The sequence below is a fragment of the Nicotiana tomentosiformis genome, chromosome 4 (genome assembly GCF_000390325.3).
Source record: "Nicotiana tomentosiformis chromosome 4, ASM39032v3, whole genome shotgun sequence".
In the NCBI taxonomy this organism is placed as follows: Eukaryota; Viridiplantae; Streptophyta; class Magnoliopsida; order Solanales; family Solanaceae; genus Nicotiana; species Nicotiana tomentosiformis.
In genome coordinates, this window is record NC_090815.1 from 15,899,891 (window position 1) to 15,910,769 (window position 10,879).

The 10,879-nt window shown below is 35.1% G+C and overlaps 2 protein-coding genes across 3 annotated transcripts; both read left to right on the plus strand.

Annotated features, from left to right (window-relative positions):
- The first annotated feature begins 551 nt into the window (after positions 1-551).
- On the plus strand, positions 552-5,553 carry LOC104109366 (protein S-acyltransferase 11-like). The gene is made up of 4 exons (XM_009618637.4): positions 552-761; positions 2,393-2,618; positions 3,197-3,495; positions 4,653-5,553. Exons 1-4 carry the CDS (start codon positions 681-683, stop codon positions 5,139-5,141), a joined length of 1,095 nt encoding a protein of 364 aa, XP_009616932.1. The 5' UTR covers positions 552-680; the 3' UTR covers positions 5,142-5,553.
- Positions 5,554-7,621: 2,068 nt separating this feature from the next.
- On the plus strand, positions 7,622-10,603 carry LOC104109370 (DNA-directed RNA polymerases II and V subunit 6B-like). Of its 2 annotated transcripts, XM_009618657.4 has the most exons (6): positions 7,622-7,801; positions 9,589-9,622; positions 9,719-9,894; positions 9,984-10,035; positions 10,187-10,241; positions 10,329-10,603. In XM_009618657.4, the coding sequence occupies exons 1-6, from the start codon at positions 7,770-7,772 to the stop codon at positions 10,346-10,348; spliced, it is 369 nt and encodes a 122-aa protein (XP_009616952.1). In that variant the 5' UTR covers positions 7,622-7,769; the 3' UTR covers positions 10,349-10,603. The 2 variants fall into 2 exon arrangements, with proteins under 2 accessions (XP_009616952.1, XP_009616963.1); XM_009618668.4 differs by lacking the exon at positions 10,187-10,241.
- The last annotated feature ends 276 nt before the right edge of the window (positions 10,604-10,879 follow it).

Genomic DNA, 10,879 nt, shown 5'->3' on the forward strand with positions numbered 1-10,879 from the left:
TTAAAAAAAATTCTTTCTATTTGTTTCTTTGCTTCTCCTTTAGAAGATCATATAAATAGAACATTATCATTTTTATGTTTGCAAATTTAAATTTATATTTGTTTAACTTGTTAAGATCTGCAAAATTTGACAGAAAAACTACACCGTATAACTTCTCCTAAAAATAATATCATGTAAAATATATATTAAAATATTAATGTATAATATACATATTTTTATATATAATCAATGTATATTTTTTTTTATATATTTAACTAGCAAATATAATTATTTTTAGACGGCCGTTCAAATATATAGGAGCGAGTCAGGGTCATTGGGTATTTTAAAAGATACATATGAGTTTTATTTAAAACATATAATACACGTGGCGGGTTAAGGAAAAGTGTCACATGGCTAAGTTAAAGTCAAAAAATTGACTAAGTTAGTTATGTTAGATATAGGAATAAGTTTGAGCCCAAAAATAAATATTAGAGGTATTTACGGACCAAAAAGTTAACGAAATATATTTTTGAGCCATTTTCAATATGTTAGCATATTGTTTTCCCTTTTCCGTTTAAAAAATTAGAGAAAAGCAATTCCAGAAATTAGAACAAGAAATTATTATGTTGTTATACATTTCGGTAGGACTTGAACAAACGGTCAGAACAGAGCGGTTGACGCCGTGAAAGGTGGTCGGAAGCATGGATTTTGCGGACTCCGCCACCACGTCAATGACGGCGATCAGGTCCCGCTCCTCCCCCTCCGATGACGTCGTATCTCCGGTACGTTTACGTGCATTTCCGTCACCGTTGACGATCATTTCTGTCTATATAAACCAATTTTATTTGTTTTTATGTCATATTATACAATGCTTGATCAGTTGATTCGACTGAAAAAGAAAATTGGATTTTGTTCCTTTATGTAATTTTTGAGCAATTAATTAAGATGTCGTCTTTTCTTTTGTTGTGTGTGTGTTTAATATAGGAGGTTGGAATTGTGTAGGAGGGATTCCTTTTTGCCTTTTTGTTTCCCTTTTTTTATTTTTTGAAAAGGTTTATTACACCACTTAGACTATTAACATTTATATCTAGTGACATTGTATTTTAGCCTCTTATAGCAGATTACTTACCATTTATTGTAGGTTATTAGTGAATGATTATTAAATATAGTCGCCTGCAATTTCTTTTTAAGTAATCAGTGCATAGAAATTAAACATTTTCTCTATAAGACTAATGTAATTTAACCTGTTATAACGGGTTACTTACCATTTATGGTAGGTTACTAGTGAATTTTTATTAAATACGGTCACCTGCTAAGTTTCGTGATTATTCTATACAATTAGTGCATAGAACAAAAACACTTCCTCTATAAGGCTAATGTAATATAACCCGTTGTAGCAGTATGCTTACCATTTATTGTAGGTTACTAGTGAATTTTTATTACATATACTGCAACTACCTTTTAAGTTACTCCACTTGATTATTCTATACAATCAGTGCATAGAACTTAAACACTTCCTCTATAAGGCTAATGTAATTTAATCCGTTATAGCAGGATGTTTACCATTTGTTGTAGGTTACTAGTCAGCTGCAATTACCTTTTTAAGTTACCTGATAATTTTACACAATCAGTGAATAGAACTTAAATACTTTCTTTATAAGGCTAATGTACTTTGACCTGTTATAGCAAGTTACTTACTACTTGTGATTTCTTTTCTAGTATATTCACCTGCAATGACCTTTTAAGTAACCTGGTTATTTTATACGATCAGTGCATAGAACTTAAACACTTTTTCAATAAGGTTGCGTCTGACTAGTTGCACATTCTTCTACTATTTCACTTTGTACTTGCATCCTCCTACTAGTACCTCAAACTCTGTCTGACTTAGGGTAATGGAAGGAGATCGCATAGCTTTTATGACTCTGCTGACACCACTTGTCTACTTTTATACTTGAGATGTGCTTTTGGAAAGCCCAACTTATTGATGGAAGCAGTGACAAAGTGAGCAATTTATATAAGGAGATAAACAAATATATTAAAATATCACATTTGGGATTTGGATTTGTGATCTAAAGCAACTTTTGAATCCTTTCTACCACTACACTAGAATTTTTCTTTATGTCAAGGGGATTCAACAATTTATATATAACCAATTTTTTTTTTACCTTTACCCTATTTACATATTACACAGTATAGTTTTTCAACGAATAGGGTTCAACTAGCTCCACCGCTGGTTGGAGGTAGAAACAACTTACCATATGAGCAAGTTTCACTCATTAACTCAGCAGCATTTAATGTCCTTTTGAAGTTCATTTAATTAATTTTCTACTTTTTTCTTCGAACTTGGAAATTTTAGACATGCTTGAATCAATTCAATTGAATATTTTAGTTGCTTTATGGTTTTCTATTGTAGGAGGAGCATAATGTGACATCTGTAAGTGAGGATCATGAGACGACGTGTTGGGGCTGTGGGCTCCGTGTACTTGTTTCACCGCATGTACCTGCTTTCAAGTGTTTCTGGTGTGGAGCTATAACCAACCAGAATGCAATTAAACATGAGAACCAGAACTTCAGGTGGAGACGATTGCGAGACCGGTGTTTCGTTAGCATCCTCATTGTCTTCATGCTAATTGTAATATGTAAGTGATCAAACATCCATCATTTCCCCTTCATTCCTCTACAGGAATATTTGATTCTTTCCACGACTAACTTCTAGTTCCGTATGGTTATTGCATTCTCTGCTTTTATCTTTTTATAACCCTTGCACCATTTATATGATTTTCATGTCAGAGTTTTAAATGGGGGAAGAAATCAATGTGTACGTATCTTTTTTGTGTGTTGTGTGTTTCATGTCTACCTCTGGTTTTGCCAATTTAAGCCATTCTGCTACTTTTTCTTGGTCCTACTCGATGAAAATGAAACACCATGGCTCTTAATTTCTTATTTAGATGTGTAAACAATTTGTGGCCATACTGCTAATTTACCTTTTTATCGTTTCTAGTCATTAGATGCAACAATTCCTTGCTAATTGCATCACAGAATGCAATAAATTCCACAATGTGGATTTTGGTTTCTCTTACTCTTTTCTGTATACGTATATTTTCTTGTATGTCATTGTGTTAATTGTAGGGGTATTTCTTTGCAGTTTTATATCAACTTGTTACTGGATATAAGACTTTATTATACGCAAGCTTTGATATGTTTGTTGGTATTTCAGGTGGCGGTATTTGGGCCATTTATCCAGTAGTATTTTCTGCTGGTTACATCTACGGTGGTGTTCACATTTTGATTGCTATAATATTGTCCATATCTACCCTGTCTACATTTAGCCTTTCTGCATTTCGATCTGCTGGTGCTCCACCAAACATACTGTGGGGTAGCTATCCGGCCGTGACAAAAGGAGCACTTGAGAATTATAGATATTGTGAATACTGTTCAAAGCCAAAGTCACCCAGGGCACATCATTGTCGTTCTTGTGGAATGTGCGTATTGGACATGGATCATCATTGTCCATTTGTAAGTTCTCGTTATTCTTTTATGCTTTGGATAAGATGTCTGTTTTCCAGAATGTCATGCTTATAAATTGTAGTTGAGAAATTTTAGAAGCTTTATAGACAAGGATAATCATGTGTCTGCGAGTTTAAGCCTAAAATTGAGCCTCTGAAGGTTTTCTTTATCTCACAAATTTTATATGGATTGCTGGATCCTATGTCGTAGAAATATTAGGTGGGTGATATCTATCTGCTTGATGACTTTTTTCGAAAGAAAAAAGAAATTTGCTTATGGATGGTATTGAGCAGTTGTATATATAGGCCATTTGCATGATTATGCTTTGTTGTTTCTTCACTTGTGAAGATCTTTGATTCCGATGGACCTTGTAAGATGGATGATCTTATTGTAGATCACCTGGTCAAATGAAAATGTTATATTTATACCTCAATATCAAATTTTAATTTTGACTTTTGAGATCTAGCACTTAAACACCCCCCCAAACAAAACCCACCCACCGACAACAACAACAATTAAGCCTCAGTCTCAAACAAGTTACGGTCGACATATTTATTGTGAGGATTCATCATGAATGCTAATTTTACATTGGCTGCTAGCATATCCCAACCCTCCTCTTTTATTCAGTCTTGGGACCAGCAAATATGAGCAAGCTCACATGGGCAGAAGCTTGAATATTTCCTGCTGAGGCTTCTCTTCCTTGGGTGAACATATATAAGCATTATCGATTCCATTCCAGTCTCCACCAAAAGCTGGCACCATAGCTTGTTTGCCACTTCTCATTGTAGTAATAGGTGATCCATGATTTCGTCCTCTTTCTCACACATAAAGCAACAAGCATATTGATCTCCTGTTTCTATGGATTCTATCCAGTGTTATCATGGCTTGATGAGCCGCAGTCCAGGCAGAAAAGAATTTTTAGGGCCCTTTGTCTTCCATCTAACTTTCTTTGGAAATAGAACCAACGTCCTGTTGTTTTTCAGGACGGGAAATGGTAACACATATACTGAAAAATTGCCTGATTTCTCTGGCTTCCCCTCTTTCATCTGGCTGCGCATTCATCTCTAAAGTCTGTGTACTTCCTGCACAGATTGACATGAACAATATGGCACAGTTATCATATTATATTCTCATGATAATAATTGCTTATTCTTTTATTGTACCAGATTGGAAACTGTGTTGGTGCAGCAAACCATCGGCACTTTGTCATGTTCCTCATTTCAGCAATCATTAGCATGGTTTACGCATCCATCATGTCTGCCTATGCAGCTTATCATGTTTGGCCACCACTAAACAGCTGGCAAGTCCGACTTCTGAATGGGGCTGTTGGTCAAAAGTTGCTTTTGAAAATGTTAAGAGAAATTTTTCTTGCATTTGGCAGTTCTATGTTGTTTCTACCAGCGAGAGGACTTGTTCTCGTGTACCTCTTTATTGCTAGTGTCTCTATCGAGATAGGTTTAAGCGTGCTTTTATGGCAGCAACTCTGTTTCATATATGAAGGCAAGACCTACTTGAGTCACATAAGTGCATCCGGAGGTGACAGTACTGCAGTAAAAGATTGCCAAAATTTCAGCCGATTCTTTGGCTGCCCTTATTATACTACAACGAGGTTGTTGCCGAGCTTCTTCAGTTCTAAGAAGAGACACAAAAAATGAAGCTTCAAAGAGGTGAATCAATTACTCCTTGTTTGCTCTCCATGCATCAACATAGAATATATAGGTCTCTTTATTGATTTTCTTAGAGCCATTAGTGTGCAGGAAGTTTTGAATTCTCCCAAATACTGATTTAGTTTATGGTATCTAGTTGGGAAGTTGTCCCACTTTTATAAGCTGAAATTTTTCTTAGATCATGTGCTTATCTAAGAAAATACTGCGTTGGCACACTGCCTTCAGATTGAAACATTTCCCCCTTGGGTCTTTTTTGGCAGTGTGCAACATAAGAATCAGATAACAGCTGTGTTTCATTTTTTTCAAAGAATGTCTTCTTTGGGTGAATTGGGAAGGATCTAATTTGTTTTCGAACCTGGGACCTCTCCACCTATCAATCTGTTAATTTATTTTTTCTTAATTCTTTATTTTTTAATCTTTTATTATGTAGGATGGTAATAGAAGTATACTCATTGTTTGCAAGTTTGTAATTTGTATACTGGTCTTGTAAAATTTTGCTGAAAGTTAAAGTGAAACTACAAACATGTCATATTTAGATGCTTCAAAACATGAACTTGAACTTGTGCTTATATAAACCTGCTCTAGGTAGAAATCGAAACAGACGCCTAGGGAAGGTTTTTTTTTTTTTTTTTTTTTTTCTGTGTGTGTGTGTGGGTCCAGAGGACAGAAAAGGGCAGTCCGGTGCACTAAGCTCCCGCTATGCGTGGGGTGCGGGGAAGGGCCGGACCACAAGGGTCTATCGTACGCAGCCTTACCCTGCATTTCAGCAAGAGGACAAAACTACTTATATTAAGTTAAACATTGTATAGTACAAGGAGTTAAAGATAAGGTAGGTGTTAACCTAAGGGAGCGACCTCGTGATGGGTCTTAACAAAAAAATTGATGGTAAAGTAGATGGTACAACTTGTCTAACAAAAAGCGTTCCTAGATGGTAAAGTAGATGTTCTATGATATATCTCCTACTTTTGTAATATCTCTTTCAAAAATAATTATTTAGGTACATGTATTCTATACAAATCGAGTTATGTACTACTAAACTTTACTAATAATAGTACTAGTTTTTTTGACAAAAAGGGAACTAAAAACAACTGAGAATTATATTATTTGCCTTTCAAAGTACAATAAGTAGTTTTCACTTGAGTAAAAGTAATACTACTTGAGATGCATTTCAATATTAACTATTTAATATTTGATCAACTTAAAAAAATCTAAATGTTGTGGGTGTTCTAGCTTTTTCAATGAAATGATTTTTCATCATCAGTTATAATTTGAATAATAGAAAATGACTCCTAATTATCTCTAATATTTTATTTATCGATCTCATGTGTTATGATTTATTTATCTTATGTGGAAATGGATATAACTAAAGGTACCATTTTTGGATATAACTAAAGGTACCATTTTTGAATAGCAATCAGATCGATCTCCAATCTAACTTTACGATTACCAAATTCAAGTTGAAAGTTATGAGTAGTTTATAAGGGGATTCGCATTATTTTACTTTCTTTCTGTTAAAAATGAGCTTCATTTTCAACTTTTAAATAGTTCTTTCGAGGACATCCGATAAAATTGGTAACATATAGAAAAAACAAATTATCTAATCAACAACAACAAAAAATTCAGTGAAATCTCATAAATGGGATCTGGGGAGAGGTCTTCTATTTGAATCTTTCATATGTTATGTTCATTTTGATTTCATCAAGTGCGTCTCGACGAATTCAATGTTTAGAAGTAAGGATATTCATGAATGAAGGTCTTGTCTAATTAATTTTCTCACTAAGAAAACGCATGTGGCCTAAACTTAATTACTATTATTTATTACACAAGTTTATAAACAAGAACTTACAAAAAAATAATAATTATTATACAAGTCTATGAACAAGCGGAACCTATAAAGTATAATTATTTCATAAGTCTATAAATTACGTTTCCTAGATTTGCTTATTCATAGATTTGTATAATAATTACGTTTAAGCCACGTGGGTACTCCAATAATAACAAATTAGTAGTTTTTCCGGTGTTTGCCAATGAAATACTATGGACAAATATCTTAGGAACTATTTTTAAAAGAAAAATACTGGAATGTACTTGTACTAATTAGCAGTAGACTACTTATTTGCGAGCCAGGATAACGCACCACAACCACCTTTCGTACTGGTATCTTTTTTAACCAAAAAACAAAAAAAAACTAAGTGGTCAAGTCTTTCGATTATTTTTACATTGATTGGTTTTCGTTTTTTCTCCACATCGATTCAACTTTCTAGAGCTATTATTTCTTTTCATTCATTAATTTAATTGGAAAAGATTTTTCCTTTCAAAAATTATTTTAATTATCTGGTAAAATAGAGATTACAATTGAAAAGAATCCCTTTTTCCCCAAGAAGAATATAATTAACTGGTACAAAATTGAAAATTAGAAAATGATAATGATATATTGCGAAGATTTTAGCTACAAGGGCAATTTTGTACATCCATTTTCTAGAGGAGAACCTCTGGAAAGTTCGGTATTTTCAGAATTCTAACTTCTATATTTTTAGAGAGCTTCCATGTTTTCCTCCTCTAGCTCTTGCCACTTCAACTTTGAAGGTAAGTTATAGCTCTCAATCGGAAGCAAAAATGGCTGACGAGGATTATGATATGGACGGAGGGTTCGTACATTTTATTTTTTTCATATTGAATTTTTTACGTGTTTTATGTGTTAGTAATACTTTTTTTTTTCCAGTATGTACTTTTTTCCCTCAAAAGGTTATGCAAAAGATTATCTCTTTCTTTTCCTGATATAGTTTTTGGTGAAAGAGAACCCGAAATTGTTGAGTATTTGAATGAAACGGGTTTAAATGAAAGTAAACCGGATATTGACACTCACGTTGTAGTAGTAGTTATTTTACTGAATTATTTTTCTTTGTATTTTATTTGGTTATACAATTATCATCTGTGTAGAGCTTCGTGTTAAGTTTTATGAGTTCGCGTATTAGGGTTTATTTAAGGTTTATGAATCAGGGTTCATATATAATTATGAAAAAAGTCATCTTTTTGGAGTGGAGAGACTCGGGACTCTCAAAGGAGAAGCTTTTCTATTTGGGTTTTCCTCCTGGTGTGTGTTACCTGCTTTCGGGCCCAACTAATCCAGGTTTGTGGCGGGAAGTCCGATTTTGGGGTAAAGCGCTCTTTAGCAAAAGCGACTACATTCCTAGGGGTCGCTATCGAGACCTTTGTTTATGGACGAGGGAGAAGTTGTTATTATGATTTTAAACCTTTTGATCCTTGTACAACGTGGATATTTGGTACTTTGGTAGGCGCACGTTACGAGTTTGAAGCTAGAAAAAGTGGATTTCTCGGTTATATAAAAAAAAATTTGGGCCTTTAGTTTGAATAGCAAAATTCATATAAATAGTTTTTTGGTGCATAGTTTGAAACTCAGTGTATAATGGGCCCGCCCCTCTCCACTTAAATACCAAACTTCTGCCTATGGTAGGGCTCGAACCCCATGATGTGCGCCTAACTCACCACAAGCTGTACTCTTACCGTTAGGCCAAAGCTTGTTGGGGCTCATATAAACAGCTGAGAACTTCTTTATTTTTCCTCTGAGCCTTTTATTTCTTTCTTTTTGAGTTGGAAATGCTTATGCTGCATGGAAACAGTCTTAGTGAAGGACCTTTAGGATAAGGCAGATAGGGGGTGCTCTATAGTGGTCCTAGCACTAAGGATGCGCAGTTACTGTATTTCTGGCTAGATACCTGCCTTTTATGGATCATCCCTTTGGCTCAAAGTGATTACTGTGTCTCTTAGAAATATTGGGGCTTCATTGTGGTGTTTAAATGATTCTGTGTTGGTTAACTAGCTGCAGTCAGATAACATTCACTAGTGGGGGACTGAGAACGGAGGGGCAGCTGTGGGGGTGTTTGGCCGTGGGGCTTTTGATTTTGTAGGGACTTCCTGACACTGCTTGAAATATGATTTATAGCTAATCACATGCTTGAATATGCCAAAATTCAAAACGTTAACTTCTTGGGTGTGAATTGAGTTTTAGAGGTATTTTTTGGGTGGGTTAGAGGGGGTGTGGGGGGTGTTAAGTGCAGATCAAGATAAAGTCGTGGAGTGCAATTGGCTAAAGGAGTTAAAAATGAAGTTAACTTGCTAAAGTTTCTTAAACCTTCTGTATGCATATGCGCATCTCATGGAACCATGAATTTACAAATTATGGGGATTATGCTATCTAGCATTGGTGGGATGACACTTAACTTATGTATCAGTATTGTTTTGATCTTGTTAGCTCTACAAAAAATTACTATCTTTTATGGTTAAGCATTATCTTACTGGTTTCTTCTTGTCGTCCCTTGCTTATTTGGTTATTGTGGAGATGAATTATGTTGGATCTGGGAAAAGTCATTTGGTATCTTCTATATTATATATTTAACTGTGTACATTGATGCAGATATGAGGATGAGCCCATAGAGCCCGAGCCTGATGTAAGATAATTTCGTTTCATGCTCCTCAGTATTGGAATGTAATTCGTGTTGCGTAAACAGTACTAACTATCACACATTATTGGGTTTCATTGTCAGGAAGGAGCAGAGGTCGAAGAAGATAATGTCAACAATGAGGAAGTGCCAGACCCCCTTTTGGGTGAAGGTGAGGAAAAACCAGAGCAGGAGCCTGTGGAACGACCTCGGAAAACATCCAAGTATATGACAAAATATGAACGTGCAAGAATCCTGGGTACTCGAGCGCTCCAGATCAGGTCCTTACCTTTTACTCCCCAATTAGCCATTTTGTAGTTTGAAAAATTGGGGTTTTCATAACTTGTGAGTTCTTTTTGTGCTCATGCAGCATGAATGCTCCTGTTATGGTTGAGTTGGAGGGTGAAACTGATCCACTTGAGGTGAGACTGTCCTATTTTTGTTATTTTACCTGCTCTCAGTGACATATCAAGAAAAATTATATCTGAAGTCATGGCAAAACAAGAGTCTGTCTTATAAAGTTTGTATAATGTCGAGTAAATCTTCTTTATGTGCATCTGATTGCAATGAAAGAGCTCCGAGAAAAGAAGATACCTTTCACAATTCGTCGATATCTGCCAGATGGAAGGCAAGACTTCCTATTTTATGCTTGGTATCTTCTGTTGTCCTCTCACTACCCATTGTTCCTTTCTTAAAATAGCTTTGTTTTTACCAGTTATGAGGATTGGGGAGTAGATGAATTGATCGTTGAGGATACATGGAAGAGACAAGTCGGAGGAGCTTGAAACATGTTTACATGCTGTCTGAATTGTCTACCTGTAGGCTCGTGAAGAACTATTCGGTCGATCAACTTATTCTCTATGAAATCCCAAACTAGTTGTGCTTTGTGAACAACTATTGATGTAGATAAATGCTTGTGTACTCCCTAAAGATATTACTACTGGTTGTCACCTCTTTGTGTTTAATTTAGACTGCAGCTTTTAGTTGGTATCTTAAAATGGTATTCTGCCATTTATCTTCTTGGGAAAGCACAGGTGCTTACGCCTGCTGGCTATGGAACACGAGAAGGTTTTTAATGAAGGATAGTCAAAGTATACCAAGTTTTTAAAATTTAGTTGTCTTAGAATTGAACTTCTCAGAATTAAACTTCAGACATTCGGCTATGAAGTTTGAAACTTTAGACCTTAGATCTAAACTTTGGTTGCAGTTTAATTTCAGACCTCCACGCGGATGTTAGTAGAGGTTAATTTATTGAGTTTATAGATT